Source organism: Trematosphaeria pertusa, assembly GCF_010094035.1.
Source record: "Trematosphaeria pertusa strain CBS 122368 unplaced genomic scaffold BU26scaffold_3, whole genome shotgun sequence".
NCBI classification, from domain to species: Eukaryota; Fungi; Ascomycota; class Dothideomycetes; order Pleosporales; family Trematosphaeriaceae; genus Trematosphaeria; species Trematosphaeria pertusa.
Window position 1 is genome coordinate 468,752 of NW_022987214.1, and position 18,690 is coordinate 487,441.

General features: G+C 53.0%; 9 protein-coding genes across 9 annotated transcripts; 5 read left to right on the plus strand and 4 right to left on the minus strand.

Annotated features, from left to right (window-relative positions):
• Positions 1–1,516: 1,516 nt before the first annotated feature.
• BU26DRAFT_537916 (uncharacterized protein) lies at positions 1,517–2,216 on the plus strand (the record flags this gene model as incomplete). The annotated part of the gene is made up of 3 exons (XM_033831437.1): positions 1,517–1,602; positions 1,632–1,817; positions 1,866–2,216. The coding sequence occupies 3 exons, from the start codon at positions 1,517–1,519 to the stop codon at positions 1,990–1,992; spliced, it is 399 nt and encodes a 132-aa protein (XP_033687916.1). The 3' UTR covers positions 1,993–2,216.
• Positions 2,180–3,554, minus strand: BU26DRAFT_560258 (FAD/NAD(P)-binding domain-containing protein; the record flags this gene model as incomplete). The annotated part of the gene is made up of 3 exons (XM_033832784.1): positions 2,180–2,804; positions 2,859–3,487; positions 3,537–3,554. The coding sequence occupies 3 exons, from the start codon at positions 3,552–3,554 to the stop codon at positions 2,180–2,182; spliced, it is 1,272 nt and encodes a 423-aa protein (XP_033687917.1).
• Positions 3,555–5,433: 1,879 nt separating this feature from the next.
• Positions 5,434–6,086, plus strand: BU26DRAFT_420218 (lytic polysaccharide monooxygenase; the record flags this gene model as incomplete). The annotated part of the gene is made up of 2 exons (XM_033823349.1): positions 5,434–5,749; positions 5,806–6,086. The coding sequence occupies 2 exons, from the start codon at positions 5,434–5,436 to the stop codon at positions 6,084–6,086; spliced, it is 597 nt and encodes a 198-aa protein (XP_033687918.1).
• A 2,390-nt stretch (positions 6,087–8,476) lies between these two features.
• BU26DRAFT_587616 (uncharacterized protein) lies at positions 8,477–8,953 on the minus strand (the record flags this gene model as incomplete). The annotated part of the gene is made up of 1 exon (XM_033834694.1): positions 8,477–8,953. A coding segment is annotated over one exon (477 nt), but the record flags the coding sequence as incomplete, so codon positions are not given.
• A 902-nt stretch (positions 8,954–9,855) lies between these two features.
• Positions 9,856–10,457, plus strand: BU26DRAFT_547547 (uncharacterized protein; the record flags this gene model as incomplete). Its single annotated transcript, XM_033831888.1, has 1 exon — positions 9,856–10,457. The coding sequence occupies one exon, from the start codon at positions 9,856–9,858 to the stop codon at positions 10,321–10,323; it is 468 nt and encodes a 155-aa protein (XP_033687920.1). The 3' UTR covers positions 10,324–10,457.
• Positions 10,458–10,529: 72 nt separating this feature from the next.
• Positions 10,530–11,037, minus strand: BU26DRAFT_211588 (uncharacterized protein). The gene is made up of 3 exons (XM_033820653.1): positions 10,855–11,037; positions 10,680–10,757; positions 10,530–10,625 (listed from the first exon to the last, which is right to left on the minus strand). Exons 1-3 carry the CDS (start codon positions 10,984–10,986, stop codon positions 10,608–10,610), a joined length of 228 nt encoding a protein of 75 aa, XP_033687921.1. The 5' UTR covers positions 10,987–11,037; the 3' UTR covers positions 10,530–10,607.
• Positions 11,038–11,980: 943 nt separating this feature from the next.
• On the plus strand, positions 11,981–12,729 carry BU26DRAFT_501201 (uncharacterized protein; the record flags this gene model as incomplete). The annotated part of the gene is made up of 3 exons (XM_033826553.1): positions 11,981–12,142; positions 12,206–12,289; positions 12,562–12,729. 3 exons carry the CDS (start codon positions 11,981–11,983, stop codon positions 12,727–12,729), a joined length of 414 nt encoding a protein of 137 aa, XP_033687922.1.
• A 410-nt stretch (positions 12,730–13,139) lies between these two features.
• Positions 13,140–14,574, minus strand: BU26DRAFT_515332 (ribulose-phosphate 3-epimerase; the record flags this gene model as incomplete). The annotated part of the gene is made up of 4 exons (XM_033828041.1): positions 13,140–13,495; positions 13,876–14,121; positions 14,268–14,405; positions 14,467–14,574. The coding sequence occupies 4 exons, from the start codon at positions 14,569–14,571 to the stop codon at positions 13,229–13,231; spliced, it is 756 nt and encodes a 251-aa protein (XP_033687923.1). The 3' UTR covers positions 13,140–13,228.
• A 911-nt stretch (positions 14,575–15,485) lies between these two features.
• Positions 15,486–18,642, plus strand: BU26DRAFT_211609 (verprolin). The gene has a single exon (XM_033820654.1). It carries the CDS (start codon positions 15,764–15,766, stop codon positions 18,419–18,421), a length of 2,658 nt encoding a protein of 885 aa, XP_033687924.1. The 5' UTR covers positions 15,486–15,763; the 3' UTR covers positions 18,422–18,642.
• The last annotated feature ends 48 nt before the right edge of the window (positions 18,643–18,690 follow it).

Sequence of the window (18,690 nt, forward strand, 5' to 3'; positions counted from 1 at the left end):
TTACCAAGCCGCCATTTTATAGCGCGAGGCTTGTACCTGGAGATTTGCGCACGAAGGGCGGCGTGCTGATAGACGAGCATGCGAGGGCATTGAGGGGCTATATGCGGTGTGAAATTCGTCGGCAAGTGTGATGGGGAGGGAGTATATTGAGGCGGGAGTACGCTGGAGCCGGCGTTGGTGTTTGCGTTCGTAGGTGTGGACCACTTGCATGCTTCGGGGGAAGTTGGGGCAACAGAACAGGAAGCGTAAAGAGCTTGGTCTTGATCTTGGACTACATCTACCTCACAAAGTAGACCCTCATTCAAAGAACATGGGACGACTTGAATGTTCGAGACACAGGTACTCTGCGTTCGCCAGTGTGCAGGTCTTCGATATGCCGCTTCATGTTGTCGTGCCTTGTCATCGACTTTCCAGTTTCAACCGCCCACTTACAATTGTCCACGGGGCAATGGTAGCGCCTTCTTTCGGCCCGCAACTCGGGATGCCTAGCATTCACATGCCGATCCAGATCTTTCCTCTGTGCGAACCTTTGAGCGCAGCTCTCGACCTCGCATCTGAGGGGCTTTTCGTGGATCTTCCGAGAGTGCTTTCTGTTGCACTATTAGTGCGATGCCACAAGATACCTTGAATGCTTACCTCAGCTGACCCGAGGTGGCGAAGCTTCTCCTACAAAGGCCGCAGGCGTGAGATGTAGCACTCACGTCCCGAAACTCGCGGTTGGCATCAGATTGTGCTGGTGGGGAGCACAGTTCTAACACGCTCAACGATAATGGCGAACGGGGTAAGGAGAGCGTCGAGTTGCCCCACGCTAGTGGGAGGGGCAAAAAGGGGTCTGAGGGTGCATCGAAGTCGACCAGCTGTGTTCCTGTAAAGTCCGAAGGGCCTGCGAAACCCGCCTCGTACGGTATATTGCAGTACTCATCCCACCAGTCTTCTCCCTCAGGTAGGTTTAGTCCAAGATCAAGACCAAGTTCTTTCAATTGCGATCCATTGTGTGGAATGTTGGTATTAGAGCAACGATGACGTCAGAATCAGAATCTCCGGTACTCGCCCTCAAAGGACTGAGCACCGGAATAAAGGGATTAAAGCCTCGCGAGTTGGCAGGAGAGGAAATAGGATATGCTGAAGAACCTTTTGTCAGGTTGCGGAATAGCGGGGTATATGTATACGGCCGGCGTGTTTAGTGCAGGGGTAGGCCTCAAAGTGCAACGACCTGATTGGTCGACGTCACCAAGGTAGGCCTCACAATACGCTGGTGTGACCGACGGATGCTAAGAACCTTTAGGATATCTCAGCCGACTTCATGACTGGTTCCGACACATTTGCTTGGTAGGCCTCAAAATACCAGTTCGGGGTTGGCTCGCTACCTCGATTAGCTCGATTAGGCTACCTAGGGATGGTAGGCCTCAACATCGGGGGACGGCGAAGAGCCTTTTTATAAAGCCCTTATGTCGAACAACCCTCATGATCACCTCTTTGATCATCCGGTGCCATTATTCGCCATCCTCTTTCCATCATGTCTTCCATCTTCTGCTGCTCCAGCGTGCAGCCCTACAAGAACAAACGCCTCTCCCACGAGTCCAAATTCACGGCCTTCATGGCGTGGGCAGGTTTCCCCAAGGAAAGCGAAGCCAGCCTTCCGATGCCGCCCGACCAGCCTCATCATCGTACGCAGTCCAAGTCGTCAAACAAGTCAACTTCGGTCCTCTCGAGAGCAAGCGCTACTTTACCGCCAATGACTCTGTGTCCGGGGAAGATGGTTTCGTTGAGGTTGCTGAGCAGTGGCTCATTGATGGAAATTTCCAGAAGCTGAACACGTCAGTCATGCCATGTCATTCACTCCTTGATATGCTAATCTAGGATAGCTTCAAGAATTTCAAGTGTTCTGCCCACAACGAGTTCTTTGAAGTGAACGTTTACCAAAAGGATCCTCTAAATTCGCACCACTGGCGATCAGATGTGGCGCGACCAGCATCGCAGATTGACTTATAAGTGGCACAGGTCGATCACTTGTTCACCCGGGAATATCTCCCGAAGTCATGAAGGGCGACGGTTACACTGTTTGGGATATGTTTGGTTCTCATGACATGAGAAGGCTTCGAAGACGTCTTCGTTTCCTAGCCCCTATGACTGTTGCTCGTTGCGCAGTAAGGTCACGCATTCTGGAATCTCCTATTAATCATTTCTGCCTCGTGGATGGAGAGGTTTTTGCGTCCCAATTTAGTTGCTTGTATATTAGAACAAAGAGAACCCCATTGTAGTAGCACTGCCTCAATCCCCTACACATTACTACGTGATTCTTGTACACAATGCAATCATCGCCTATATAACATCCCTCGTGGAGCACATTATACTGAATTGCCTGCTTCTCCCATTCTTCTAGTGTGATCTTTCCCTCGAAGACCTTGGCAAGCGCAAGCACCTGTAAAGCCGCTTGGCTCGTACTGGAGCCGCTCTGGGGACGATAAAGCGCCAACGCATCACCCAGTAAGATCACCTTTCCGTCCGAGAAAACTCCTTTCGTTGGAGTCGAGTCCCGGACGGCAGACAGAAAAACCTCCTCAGTTTTCTCCATCAGTTCGATCAACATGGGCGCGCACGCCGCTCTACCTTCTTCCAGCTTCTGTGCCCATACTTTGGGCTGGACCTTCCCACGCGGAACCGTGCTGAAGTGCCTTCTTCCATCTCTATCGGTCATGGCTTCATGAAACTCAGACGAGTCCTCTGCTAAGTTGGTGTACCAGATCCAAATAATGTCGTGTGTTTTTGGGGTCTCGTCAGCGGAGCCAGCAAGGACATAGTATCTTTGACAGTCAATAACAACATTTTTCCAAGCTTGGACTCTGGAAGAGACTCACATTACAAAGTACCCATCCTCCACACGATGTATCGTGCACTTCTCGCGCAATCTTATTAGCGTTTCTTGTGACGCGTTTTTCTCAGGCAGTCTCCCTCGCCATGTAACATATCCGGCGTATCTTGGCGATACTTCTTGCAGAAGCTTCTTCTTGACCATGGAGTTGGCGCCATCAGCTCCGATAACAAGTTCAACCCGCATCACCTTCTCCCGCTGAGCTTCTAGATCTCGGTAGACCACTGTCATACTGTCCCCTTCATCCCGTATATCCGTAACATGTCGATGAGTCTCGTATGTCGCGCTGCGCTTCCCCGGTATAGCATCCAGCAAAATGCCCAAGCACAACCTGTACAGCGCGTACCAGGTAACAAGACGCATGGGGACAGACATTGGGATACATTTAACCACTTCGCCTTCTTTGCTTAGAACATCCACCGAGTTCGCAAAGATGCCGTAGTTTCCGGGCTCCTTAATATAACGCTTGACGAAGGCTTCAACCTCCAGACCAGCCTGCATACCCGCTGCTTGGCTTTGAAGCTCCTCCGGTGCGCTTCGCTCTAGGACATGAACTTCATGGCCCAAATCTCGTATCATTATAGCAGCCATGAGGCCGGTGAGAGAGCCTCCAACCTGGACAACCTCAGTAGGAGTAAGGGCTGTAGCCGCGGATGGGGCTTACTATAGCAACACGCTTCATACTGGCTACGACGACGGTGAGTTGTTTTAGGATAACAATGAGCTGGGAGAAGGGTTTAAAGTTAAGGAAGGGTCGAAAGTCGTCCGGAGATTCGGCCCCGTCTAAGATCCGTGACTACGCCGCACCTAGTCTTCTTTCATGATGACTATTTCAAAAGACTCCAACCAATCTTGCACGATGACCTCCCTGCAAGTTCGGGCGTCCCGCCCAAGTGCTTACATCACGCAATTGTCAGTGAGCTACTCCCGTACGAGACTTTTGCCTAAGATGAACCGCGGGATATTCTCCTCTTTTCTCTTTTTTTGCGAGGGACTGCGATCCAAATCCTTGGATTGGGCTTCGTAGTTTTGCGGGTGGGAAAGATTTGGTCACCTTAGGCGTTTCGTTGATATTAGCTCTGGCTAAGCCAATTTATGATCACTACTCGAACCGTGAGCAATCGTGACACGGTCGAACATCTGAGGCAATGGCCTTGTTTAACGTATTACTTTCTACTGGTGGCGACTGAATAATGGAGGAGACTTGTGATCGGTTATGGAGATTATCTAGGCTTACTACACAGAGAGATAAGCAGGTGCTCACTGTGAAAGGCTTTCCACGATAATCTCCAAGGTGTGCCAAAGTTGTAGAAAGATAAGGCACAAAGGGAGCAAATGCATGGGCATATAAATATAGAAATACTTGTGGACTGTAGACAACATTCACAGAACGCAGCGCGAGAAGAAAACATGTAAACATCGGGATGCTTCGTGCTCTATGATCATCGAACGCATCTACAAGGGAGAATGTCTATGGCAACAATTCCGCTACAATTTTAGGAATTAGTGATGCGGAAAAGCGAAGTGAAGGCTCTCCCGCTCCCCTTCTCTTTGTGAAACACCAACCCCAGCCTACCATTCTCCTACCGTTGCATTGTCATGCGCATAACAGCAACTACGCCACACTTTAGTCAATACGACCAAGACCTCTTAAGCCATCCCAAACAATGATCCGACTCACGAAAAGAGAAATTCTCGACCTCATTCTCCTTGTAATATCCATTTTTGAGGCGATCGTGCTTTCGCTCACATGGCGAACAGAGGATTATCAAAACCTTATCACCATACTTGCCAAATTTCTATCTATTCCTGTTACGGAACACCTCCTTCGTCGGGCGCCAGCTATAGCGATATCGCTAATCGCATTTTGTGCGGGACTTTACGCGATGAATGCAATGGCTATATTCGATCGCATCGAAGATGAGCACTATTTGAGATGGCGCACGATCATGCAGGTGCAGCAAGGCCCCCGAAGGACGAGGAGCATGCTCTTACGAGAAAATGAAACGCTTGATGCTGGGGTTGATCTTCGAGAAGTGGCGAGACGCAAAAGACTATTAGGCAGTGATCGATCACCGTCGTGGAGAAATGCACCGCTGAGAGCGCCCAAATGCATCCTTTCGTGACCAACGCCTATTCTCGAAGCGGTGGCTATAACCCAATGAGAACAATCTTTCTACGCGCTATATATGATCGTTTCGACTCAATTCGATGGGATGCACTCTATCCTTCATTTATCTCGCCGGCTGAATGCGGTAATATAGTTCGACATCGACAATAACAATATACCCCATCCGTGCGCCCGATCAAGTGCCGAACTTTTGCACTACCTTACCGCTATTAATAAATGGGTGAACGTCTTCCTGATTGTCCTAAGTCGGTCGAGATAGCTGCCTTCACGACTCTGCCAGTATGCGCCTTCTCGCCGCTCTACTGTGGGCAACCGCAGCCCAAGCCCACTGTAAGTCGCTTAAATCACTGGGCGTGCTCATCGATGCTGATCTGAACAAGACCGCTTCCCAAAACTCGTCATCAACGGCGAAGCGCAAGCTTCAGAATGGATGACCGTCCGTCAGACCAAGAACTTCCAAGACAACCACGGCGTGACTAGTGTCACGAGCCCCGACATGCGCTGCTTCCAAAATAAAGCTGGGTCCGGCACTGCCACGGTTGCAGCGGGTGATACTCTTGGTTTTGTCGCAGCTGCATCAATATCCCACTTCGGGCCAGTGCAGCTCTACATGGCGAAGGTGCCCGATAACGCGGATATCAATACTTGGGATCCTGCGGGCAACGTGTGGTTCAAGGCCGGGAGCATCAGCGCTGTGCAGGGCAATGGGGCGCTAACCAGCGACGAGAAGACGTGGCCGGCATACAGTACGTCGGCATACCCACACCCCATTATTAGGCTTACACTCACTTCTCGTTCGCAGAGAAGTCGACCGTAGAATTCCAGATTCCTAAGAATGTACCAAGCGGGAAGTACCTAGCCCGAGTGGAGAGTATTGCTCTTCACCAGGCGCAGAACGTCGGAGGCGCTCAGATCTACCTCTCCTGCGCTCAGATTGAGGTGACTGGTGGAGGAAACGGCAAGCCTGGGCCTTTAGTCGCGTTTCCAGGAGCATACCAGGCGAACGATCCAGGGCTGCTCTGGTCGTATTATCCGGTTGCCACCAGTTACAAGGCGCCCGGTCCTCCAGTTTGGACGGGGTGAGTGGCTTAAACGACACGTGACTTTTCCCCCGATCGGGTGAGAAACGAGACACGGTGCTGCGTACAACCCTATTAGGATTTAATCATAGAGAACCTTTCGGCTCAAGCTGCCCTCAAATTCCCTTCACCCCAAGATTTCCAAAGTTCTCACCTAAATAACTCCACAACACAACCAACGCCCGCCATCTCCCAACAGCTGCCTCCTCATCCGTTCCCCATTCGCGGTCCCGCTCCCCTCGCTCCGAGGCTATTAGCTTTCCTCCTATCCAAAATGATTCGGAGGTCAATTCTAAGAGTCTCACACATCATTCTTCGGTATTATCCACCACCTATCCTGGCGTGCCTCTTTCTCATGACCATCGTCGCACTATTACTCACGCAGCTCCGCGTGAGATACGAGGTACCAACCGTACGGGAAGCCCTAATCGTCGTCACCGCCCTCAGAATATATGTTGCGGTAGAGTGTCTTGTGACGGCATCCATTGCGTTTTTGGTGATTCACGACAAGCAACACGCGAATTGGATGCGAACCAAGCAAGCTCGACGAAAGCTGTTGACACGAGCAGAGCTCTTAAAAGAATGGGCAGCAGAAGTGGATATCAGCGGCTTTCACGCCCGGGCACCATCACGCAGCGACTTCGGAAAACTTATGCTTTTGGCCTTTTTGTGGACCTACTCGGTGTATGCGATGTTTACGCTGAGGTTTCGGCTGCCGTCAGAACATCGTGAAAGTGGTGACATCAACAGAATACTAATTAGGTGCAGAGAATTTCCTTCCAAGGAAGGCTGGTATGTAGTAAAGGCGCGGACTCACTGAATTGCCGCATCCTCCTTCCACAGAAGTCCATCTCTTCCACACGCCAATTAAGAGCGCACATGCCTCGAACCAGCAATCCCACTTACTACGATGCGGCTCGTACTAATTTCACCAAATTAGCGGGAGCCCTCGCAAGCCGCAAAATTCTTTAATCACCACAATTAATGCACACATCTGCTTTCAGTCTCTTCCCCATCGCTTGCGGTGCGAAGGTTCGCCTCAACCCCTCTGTCACCCTCAGCGTTCACTCAATAGCTCTAGAGTCTGTAGATTTAGGTTAAGATCAAGCAAATAAAAGCACAGTCGCGCAAGAAGCTTCAGGCATAGGGACTGTGCAACAACTAGAGGACTAGGGTCCTCGCGACGGAATGTGCGCGGAACTACCAGAAAGTGTTAGACAGTCCCAATAATATGTAGGGTGAGATGGTGAAGAGCTACAACGAAAGCTGGCGGAAGGCAATATAGGGACCTAACATACGCCCACGCGTAACTGAGACGGGGGAAGCTGGAATCTGGTACACCTAGCTTGGGTTTTCCGCGCGCACCTACAATAAGCTCAATCGCATTACACATGCTCGTACCACCCATTCCATCCGTCTCTTCAACATTAACTCCTCGTAATTATCACTCCCACCACTAGACCATATGTTCTTCCTGCTTCAGCCGAGGCTCCTCTTGTTGAGCTTCTTCAGGATCTTTTCCATCCACGCCCATGCTAAAGCCGTGATGAAAAGAATTGCAGCATCGAATCGGCGACCTACGCCACGGAAAACGGCGCTAATGCCTACGATGCCAGTGATGATGAGATAGCCGGTGCGTAAAACGGAAAGATGGGCGGATTAGGAGGGAGGCATTCCGGTTGTGTTCTTGGTAAGTCTGTTGGGTTAGTATAGGAAATAGAATGCTAGAATAAAGGATCACTCATAGATGAAATTGCTGGTGGATTAAAGAGCCTCTAGGGGGTGGTTCTCCCATATAAGCTTAGAAAGGGACCTGTTTGTTCTCTCAACGGCCTGAAAATGCTAGAAGAAACACACATGGTTCTCTCGATTGCTTGAAGTTGCCACAAACGCCGTCCAAGCATTAGCCATACGAAACCATAGTGCAATGAAGTCCGTCATCTGCGTAGCATTCTGTTCACAGGAAATCCGGTTGCTGAAGCTGACGCGATGAGCTTCAGCCTAGATTTGGCACTTCTCCATCCCAGTGACCTTCCTACACCATTGGCTTCGCCTCCTTCTTCATGGTCAGCCTCTCTGTATATCTCTGTTACCACTCTACGACGATAGTAGCACCCATCTTCATGTAGAGGTCACGTTGTCTGAATCCAGGAACTATGAATCCGAGAACCGATAATGACTAATGGTGCGGAGGTAAACAAATCGGAAACGGCTAGGAAGACGCCCTCCCCTTCGAAAGGCATTAGCGGTCCTGGAATGTGACATTAAGCATCTGAGTTGGTGTAGTGTCCCAAATGACGTTCCATGGATCGCGCAAACGTCACCACCCAAAACCGCTTTCAGAACCCACCACTCCGCACCGACACACGATCCTCGATCCTCAATCCTCAATCCTCAATCCACCTCCTCCAATTCGACACCCTCCGCCCGCCCTCCCGGACTCCTAGTCTTTCCCTCCTTCAGCAGCTCGATTATCTCGCCATCGCCATCGCCATCACCTCCCCTCCTTCTCCTAGCCTCTCGCTCTCGGACCTCCAGAGCCGCGATCCACCGTGTGGTCGCTTCCACCCTCGCTTCCATTTCCGCCACTAAGCGACGGAGATATCGTATGTGGAGTCGAATCCAGACGTACTCAACCACGTATGCAGCTGCTCCGGCCGCGCAAACAGTGATCGGGGAGAGCTTGACGGTTTTATGGCTGTGAAGGACTAAGAGCGAGAACGAGGCTGTGTACGCGATAGCCGGGGGATAGGGAGGTGGAACGCGCATGGTTGAATGCGAGTTGCTTGGTGATGGAGAGATTAGATGTCGTGGGACTTGAGCGTAGCGTGGAGGAATGGAAGTTGCGGCGTGTGAAGTGACGTTCCAAGGTTGCTACCTAGGTACGGACCGGGAAGTGGACGATGGGATGCAAGTTCCTTAAGCGAATAGACGTAGCAACTGCACCCTCATGTGCTTTCTCTGCTTCGTAGAAAGCATGAGTTCTTTCTTCGTCGATTCCCCTCGCCTGTCGACGCTTCTCCAGTTTTTTAATTCGTCGAAACCTGCTGCTCGTCTTCTCGCGCTCAGCCTACTGCACTCACTCTCCTTCACTTCAACCTATCTGCACAGCAACAACATTCCCTGGCTTACCTTCCCCGCCCCCGAACATATCCGCCCATCACCCTCCTCCACCTCTCCTAAAAATTTGCCAAATCCTATCTCAACATAATCATCAAAGATGGTTAGTTAGCGTGTAATGGGTTCTGTCGCGGGCAAGCTGACTATTATGCGGAACAAATCCCATCTTTCCATTGATTTAGGTTGTACAAGAACATCAAGCGGATTGGCTATTAAGTAGCGTCCTGTGACCATGTCAGTCCTGTGACCGCTTGTGCAGAATCGTGAAATTACCTTTTACCTTTTACCTTTTTTTTTGCCTTTGGATGGAGGGGAATTCAAATGCGCAGGCGTTAGTGCGCGAGTGAGCGGTTGTGGCGCTGGTGCCCGAGTGAAAGGTGAGGGGCTACCACGCACGGTCAGAGATCTGGGCAGTATTTTTTCCCTTTACCTTACTTCTGCTCACTTCGCGAACCCTTCCCCTTGCTCTTTTCTTCTTCCCTACTTACGCAGCCTCTCGCGCTTCGGTCCTCTAGCAACTGAACCTCTGCTCCCGCAGCCAAGCTTGTCCCGCAAACAGAGAGCAAACAAAAAAAATTCCGGACCAGAAAACCGCACCACCGGGTCGCGTTTGTTCAACCACAGGCACACCACAAGCAACTCACCCCATCAAAATGCCAACCGCTCTCCTACCACCTCTCGTCGCCCTCTCTTGTGTCGCCATCTCACTAAGCGCCACACTCGTCATCCTAAAACACCTAGATTCCGCGCGGAAACCCGGATTCTACGCCGTCCTCGGCGCCACCGGCTCTTTTGTCCTCGTTCTAGGCATCACGGGGTGCGCAGTGCGCTGGATGTTGGGGCCTCGGAATATGGTTTTTCGTGAAGATACAAATGACGAGGGGAAGGACGCCGGATCGGACAAGGATGGTGAGCCAAAGGCTTGGGACGTGGATCGAGAGGATACTGGAGATATTATTGAGCTTCCTGAGACGGGTGACGATGAGGAGTATGAGGATTTGCCAGGATCGGGCGAGGATAGAAGGAAGAAGAACACCAAGAAACAGAAGGGGATGGTGAAGTGGATCAAGGCGGTTGAGCAGATGAAGAGGAGGAGGGAGTTGTTTAATAAGAAGGATTGATGACGCTAAGGGTATTTGGTTTGAGGGGAAATGCATGACTGGAGGGTGTCGCGGTGTGATAGATGAGGTTATGCTCCAAGATAAATCATATTGATTGGAGCATTCCGAGTATTGAATGGAGTAGATATAACAAGACTGCATATTCACGCATTCCAATGGAGCGACCATGCTTCATACCCAGATAGATAAGGACTCTAGCTCTTTACCTTTTCGCCTCGCTCTCCCCCATCCCCGAGTGGAGAGCGCGTTCCTATCCCTTAGCCCTTCGCCATGCGGTCAACAGGTTAGCACGGTTTGCTCTTCTACTTATCATTATCTCAACTGCACCGCAACCGTCTCTACCCACAAATACTTACGCAGCAGTTCTTGTATGACAGCTCCCCACCACAGGACTTCGGATGCTTCGCCGGGCACGGGTGATCAACATGGACTTCCTGTACACACAAATCAGTGATCAGCCCTTGACTTGTATTCCGTTCTCTGGTGCTGCTGTGGACTGCCTTGAGGCAGGACGCAAAGGGAGATACGTACGACGCATTTATTGTAGTTGCAGCACGCGCGGTCGACGAGCGAGCGCTCTTGCAGCTGGTCGTTCGCCAATTCGGCAGGAGCTGCGTACGCGGCTGCGAAGAGTGCTATGAGGGTGGCAAGGGAGAAACGCATGCTGATCGAATAGATAGACCGGTCGGGTGTGTTACAGTTACACGGTGTGGATTACTCAAGCTTTTAAAAGACTTCAGCAGGCGTAAAAACGGTGCATATTTATACCTCTGGGCGGTGCGAGAGCTCAGTAACTATGTCGTTTCTCTTTGACGTACAAGCGTGTACACCAACCACGAGCCTTTCCCCAATCGCCGGCACCGCCGAACTATCAACATCAGATCCCAACGCTGACCGCCTAAGACATTCCTGCTGGTTTCAGTCACGCTGCACGACATTTCGAACCCCCTCCCACCCACCGCATCAGCTGCAACGATCCAACTCACCATCATGCCAAGATCTAACCCCAGAAATTTGGGATGCAGGAGGATAGTAAGGCCGGACGTTAAGAATGGATTTATTCTGCTGCAAGGCAACCCGCTAATCAGCTCAAACACCAAGGTTCACCGCGGAGTTACATCGGTCACGACCTGATGGTACGACTGCAAACTGCAATAAAAGCCGACTTATCCCACCAAATGAGTGAGGGCCTTCGTGCATGCGTACCGGAATAGAAAACGTCCAAGAGCGTTAAGGGACTGTCAGGCCCCCTAGTTCCGGCCACATCCAGACACGTTGTGACCGAGGCTGAAAAGCGATTGCGTAAAAACTAAGCTTTACAAACAAGCTCTTCAAGCTACTGCGGTCCGGTTCGTCCGTACTTGGCCCTGCAAGGTACTGCGAATGACGTTCTAGGGCTCACCGGAGGGGTTTTCTCAGATGCCGCTCCTATGAGGCCGCCAAGGTACCTGACGTGCGGGCCTTCAGCGTCAGTCGAGCAGAAATCGTTGATGATGCTATTCGGGTGGAAAGAAGATGCCGTGGTGGGCGGTGAGGTAGAGGCAAGGAAGGGCCAATGGGGGATATATAAGCCTCTTCGTCCTGTCAATGAATCAGTATCAACCATAACACACCAGCCCCCTTCAAATACTCACTAACCCCGCCTAAATCTTCCAAAATGCGTCCCTCAGTCCTCACCCTCGCCACCCTCCTCAGCGCTTCCTACGCCCTTCCCCAGGAAGAAGCCGAAATTCAATACACCCCACGCGACTATAGCGGCACGCTCGAAGACCGCGACCTGCTGGTCTCTCGTGCCTGCTGCAACTACAAAAAATGCACTGTAAGTAGCCACCCGTGTTTCCCTCACTCTTTGAAGGAGCCTACGTATGCTGACCGCTACTAGTACTTCGAGGACCGCCCAAATTTCCACTGCCCCAAGAAACACCCAAAAGAGTGCGGTGGGGATCTTAGTTCTATTATCTGCTGCGTAAGTGATTTCATCTGAGGCCCAAGGAGCCACTGGCGTTGGCTTCCAAGAGTTTGGGCTGACGAGAATAACAGAAGACGAAGAAGTGCTAGGTGGGCAACGATCCGAGACGTATTAGTGCGTGGAAGGGATAGGGAGCGATAATGATGCAAACGAGGACGTATATGAAGAATTGAGGGGACTGATAAGAGCCAACTAGACTATCGCGTAGATAGAATCGAGTCCATTCATTTTGAAGAATGGTGTGTTGAGGCGAAGTGACGGCACCCCAGCATTGTGTGGCAGAGGCGAAGCGAACCCTAGAAGCCATGTTAGGAAATGAGCCGAGCGTGACGCGAAATAACTACTATTATCGGCAGCCACAGATACAGACACGTCGGTCACCTACCATGAAGCGAGGCAGCGGTAACAAAAGAGCAATGGGGAAAAAGCCCACGTGAGCAAACCCTCACAGCTGTCCCAGGACTCCAAATGCTAACCCGAAGAGTTTCGGGTCATCGCTGCAAGCCAGAGGTTTCCTAAAATCAGACCGCGTGAGCTTTGGGTTGTTCAAGCTCGCACCACCAGATGGGTACCCCGATGCGGAGCTGCTGACATGCGTTTCCAATGTTGCACAGCGTGGACGGTAGATTGCTTACCCCCTGCCGATCTCACTGTTCGGGCTCTAGTACTTTGTAGGTGCGAATAAGGTGATGACAACAGTCAGAAACTGGCTGCAAACTTGCTGCTCGGCGTTAGTGGGGCAAGTCGCTCGTGAGACAGTAAGATGTCGGCGGATTTGTGTTAGCTAGAGAAATATCTCGCGACATTCTTGAGCGGCGCCAGGCTCGGAAATTGCAAATGCAGAGCTGATGTCAATTTTCTCGATATCTATTTTGTCTACAATGTCTTATAACTTCATATACGGACGTTAGCATCGACGGACGCTACACGCTCACCTCATAGCTTCCCTCTTCGGGACTCAACCGCTTCTCTGAGCTTCTTGATCACTTCACCCGGGTCAGCGGCGCCAAAGACAGCGCTACCTGCGACAATGACATTGGCGCCGGCATCTGCGGCCTGGTCGATAGTTTTCTCCGACAAGCCGCCGTCGACTTCAATGTGGAGGTCGGGATACTTGATGCGGAGCGCCGTAACCTTGGGTAATTCGGACGCCATGAACGATTGGCCGCCGAAGCCGGGCTCGACCGTCATGATGAGCACCATCTGCACGCCGTCAGTGTCCGGGTGTCTTCCGTTTATTGCTCCTACGGGAGGAGCCGGGAAACCAGCGGGTAGGTAGGTGATAGCATGACACGGGAAAATGGCGAATAGAAAGGGCCAATGAGAAGTCGCCATTTTCCGTGGCAAATTCTCGAAGGGGAAGCGGAAAACGGGAGCGACAGGGCATGGAGGTTGCAAAGGGTCGCACGCTTAAGCGCCGCCACATGGAGCCGCCCGCACCCCTACAGCCCTACGAGCCAAGCAGAGACGACCTGTTTCCAGGCCCATCCATGCCACGTTTTATTGATATAGCACGAGCACGCCACTATCGATAGAATAGACGACAGAATAGACGATAGTGTAGCGAGGGAGAATGCACTCACATCAGGCACTTCCTCCTTGACTGGATTCTCGAGAATTTCCCACAGCACGTCGACAGATGTCTTTGGCTTTATTGCGATGCCTGCCTGCATGCCTAGGCCATGTATGAAGCGAATCAGCTCTTTTGGCGAAGTTTTCTCGGTGGAGGTGGCCGAAGGCTCTTCGGCAGCGGTCGAGAAGGCGGCTTCATAGTGGAAGCAGTACAGATCGCAGCCGGCCTTCTTGAAGTCTCGAACCCATCGCTTGGGCTAGATGGGTAATCCGTTAGCTATGGGTGTCTTGAGTATATTGAAGGCGTCGTAGAGCGTAGGGGAAAAGCGGATAACGGGGTGATGGACAGGAAACGGGCGGCAAGGCAAAGGACGCGAGTGGGATGGGAGGCGAAGCCGCGCACCTCTGCGATCATCATGTGGCAGTCGAAGGTTCCGCGTCCGTACGCGCTAGAAGGGCGGTCGACGTGCGGGCGGATCTTGGTGACGACGGGGGCGCCGAAGGTCATGTTAGGCACGAAGTGGCCGTCCATGATGTCGACCTTGGACGCGTCAGTGGCACGGGCACGGGTTGCGCGCAATCGGCCGGGAAAGCAAGCGTACGTGCAGCCAGTCGGCGCCCTGGCCCATGGTACCAGAGCATGCCTTGCCCAGCTCTGCGAAGTCGGCGGACAGAATGGAGGGGGCGATGATTGCGGGGGGGGACATGGCGGGCGGCTCTGCTGCGAGGCGGGAAGGAGCGCGCAGAACTGGAGATGACGCACGGCGGGGCCAATGGCAGCGGGGGGGCAGCGGGGGGGGCAGTGGGCGGTGGAGATTGGGGATGTGACATGTCGCGATGGGTGCGTGGTGTTGAGCGCTGGTCGGCGTCCGGCGTCTCGCTGCCCCACCAGCCCCGCCTTGGCAACGGCAACCTCTTCCTCATCCTCCTTCTCATTCACCCATCCCCCGTTTCGACCGCCCTCTATCGCAGACGTCTCGCGTCAATGCCAGATGCTCTGATTCAAACCACCGACGGCATCTATTTCTGGCCTCGTGATCGAGGCACGCGCTAGCCTGGAATAGCCTGCTGTGGCTGGACGCAGCACCTGGGCAGCTGCTCGCCAGGCAAAGGCAACCTCCGCAGCCCTCCGCCGCAGCAGCCTCGCTCCCGTCACTTACAAAGTCTACCTGGACCGACGAACGCGACCTCGGGAGGTCTCTCCACCGAGCGTGGCTTATTGGCACGTCTGCTGTAGAACGCGGTGCGGCACAGCCATTGGCCACAGCCGCAGCACGCAAGCGCCCCGAAATAGCCAGCCGCGGCGCTTCGACGAGAAACACCCAATCCACCGCCGCCGCCATGGAGCGCCGGACTCCCAAATCGCGAACAGCTCAGGACCAGCCCATGCTCGCGAAGCCCACGGTCGTCCAGCAGCCAGCCAACCACAGGCGCCAACGGCCGGTCGCCATGTCGTGGCCGTCTTTGAGCCGCCAACGCCTCTCTACCCTGTACCGAGCGTTCCTTTCAATGGACAGCACAGCTTGCACTGCAGCCTCGACTGCCACGGCACAACTGGCTCGATAGGTAGGTCAGCGGGAAAGCGGCTACGCGCGATATATACTCGCAGCTCCCCGTTCCCGCGCCCACATCCCGCTGCCGTTTCTCTGCCATTCCCTTCTTGCTTCCCTCCCGAGTCTTCTCTGCTACGCCGCACGCTTCGTTGATCGAAGAGCCATTTTTACGAGTGGGCTGTTGACCAGTCCAGGGTTATTGCCCGTTAATACCGTCTTCCTTCTCCTGTTTATAGTTTTCTGCCCCCTCCGTCTCGCCAAATCCCCTGCTGCTCGGATTCCAAAGTACACTTTTCTTAATAATAGCACGCGCGAGGCGGTGCTCACCTCAGCCCAATATACCGACATGCCAGAAGTACACCCTTCTGCAGACTACCATCCTGCAGCCCTTGGCGCAGCCGAACACCCTCGATATGCCATGTCCCCGCTGGACGACGGACACTCTCTTAATATGCTCGATGACGACGGCACCATCCCGCGGTACTACTTCACCCCGAGATACTCGCCCACCTCCAGCTACCAGCCCAGCGCGGCCTCACCGAGAAGCTGTCAGGAGTACCCGCCGCCAAAGGAAGCACCGCCCAGCGTCATGAGGCCGTCGCCGCAGCCGTCGCCGAGACACTTGCATCCTGCATCCTCATCGCAGTATCGGATGAGCCGAGCCGATAGCGACTTCGACTCGCTGTACGATGTCACTGACGACGAAGCCGAGGTGCCGCTTCACGCCTCCAAGTCCGTCAAGGAGACTGCACACACAAGTCGGAATCGGTACCCATCGATAATCATCCCCTCACCATCCGCCTGGCCGACAATCGAAAAGCTCAAGAGTGCATTGTCAGCCGTCCCCCAGACGCCTTCCCAATTGCTCACGCCATCTCAACAAGCAATCTCATTAATTACCTCGCATAATCTTCGGGTGCCGGCGCGCTCGGCGGCACCTTCCCTCGATGGCAGCATGTCGTCGGAAGAAATGGATAAGCTAAGCTGCCCTTCGACCCCAGAGACCCAGAAACGTCAGTCGCAGACTAGCCTCGATTCCTGGTCACCAGTCCAGCTCGATTATCAGGCTCTGGAGACCCTACAACATCTTGGGCAGCCTTCTCGGGAGCCATCGCGGGAGCCATCACGAGAGCCGTCGCCGGTGCCTGGCGCCCCGCACGCCACCCAAATAAGAGGGGGAGAAATGCAACAAGTATCGCGACCATGGCTTGCTCTCCGTATCCCATCATCAGGCATCCACAATGGCTCTTCTGGAAACACGCCTCTCTCCGAACTCTCTATTCCATCCCCTGGCGGATTCTTCTCGTCTCTCCACTCAAGTGCCCGGCACACCTGGAGCATACCGAGGCGAGAAGAGTCTGTACCTAATACATCTACAGCTGAGAAGTTCTACCAGCTTCCATGGGGTGAAAGCCGGAGAAACACCATCGCAGAGCAAACAGTCACGCTAAACGGTTCAACCCTGGACGGCTTCGATGATCCCTTACCAACCTCGCGACCGGTGAATCTTAGGGACATTGATGAGACAATTGAGGTGAAGGAAATCAATCCCAGCAAGACTCTCTTTCAGTACAATGAAAACTACCACGTAGAGCTCCAGAAGATGTCTTCTGCGAACCTAGAGAGGACCGGTCATTGGCTGGAGGAACAAGAAGAACTGCAAGCTGCTCTGCGGGAGATGAACGACATGAGCTCCCCGAGTCTCTCAGGCGGTACGCACAGTCGAGGCAATTCAGTGGATAAGGTCGTCAAGAAATCTGTCAAATTTGCAGATGAGCCAAAGAAGTCGCCAACAGAAGAGGAGGATCCAAAGAAAACACTAACATATTTCCAAGGATTTGAGTATCTGCAAACGCGCAACCGAAAGATTGATGTGTTCATCCATCGGCAAACCAGGGCAGAGGCGATGCACGTCCATCGCAGATGCAATCCAAAATCTCACCAAGATCAGCTGCTCGGCAAATTCGAACTGACCAATCCGGTGCGGCCATCGCCGCCGCGACCTGTTTCCGAGTTTTACATGAACGATCCGACCGTGTTGAAAGAGCGCATCGCACGCGCTCAAATGGAACGACAAGCGCTTGACCAGATGCTACCAATTACCTGGGTCCTGCAAGCACTCAAGCAACTTAACGGCGGGAAGCTGCTCAGCAAGCCGGCCGGAGCTCGCATTCGGCGCACGAGTACTGCACACGTCCTGGATGTCGGCGGTATACCGACCAACGACTGGGCATGGCAGATCGCGTACGACTATCCATACACCGTCACCACCACGGTATACACGGCCGGCCGCAATCTCACCTCCAACGTTACTGGGCCAGACAATCACAAGCACATGACAGTTCCTAACCTTTGGACTCTACCCTTCCCCAATGGCCACTTCGATGTTGTCTCAGTACGCACACTGCATGAGCTTCTCAAGACCGACAAGCCCCTGGGTCGCTCAATGGATGAGTACGATCTCTGCCTCAAAGAGTGCTTCCGGTGCCTCAAGCCGGGCGGCATTCTTGAGTTCTCACTGCTCGATGCCGACATCATCCACGCAGGTAGCCAAGCCCAAGCCATGGGCGTCGAGTTTGGCTTCAATCTCAAAACACGAGGCTACGACGCCGCGCCCACGAAATCATTCGTTCCACGCCTCCGCAAAGCTGGCTTTAAGGATGTGCACAGGATGTGGATGGTTTTGCCGATGGGCAAGACGGCTGCTCACTGGAAGGACAGACTCCGCGTCGGTGCTGAGCCTAAGCAAGAGGAGAGGAGTATCAGCCCGGACGGTCAGGTGGATGTGACTGAAGCGCCGGTATTCGGTACAACAGTTGATGCTGCGATGATGACTGGTATCGTAGGGAGTTGGTATTGGGAGCGGTGGCTGCTGAGGTTGCAAATGGAGATGGGCAAGGAGGAGGATAGGTTTCTGGAGGGTGTCGTGCAGGTGTTGGAGGAGGGGGCAAGGGAAGGCTCGGGGTGGAGATATCTAACGGGTTATGCGAAGAAGAAGTCATGACATCACGTTGGTAGAATGGCGGGTTGAATAGGATCATCTGCATTGGCATGGTGTTGGGGCTTCGGCTGGCTGGCGTAGGGATAGCATAACATGGATCTCGGTTGGGATTGATATCACAATAGCTAATTCCTTTTGTCACAAATGAGAAATTGTATCAATCACTCTCTTCGCTTCATATTTGGAGTCCTCTCTTCGCTTCTAGCTAGCTATACTGTGAGAAGGCGCGGGGCGCCACGGCGACCTCTGGAAAGACAGCTCACGTGAAGAAC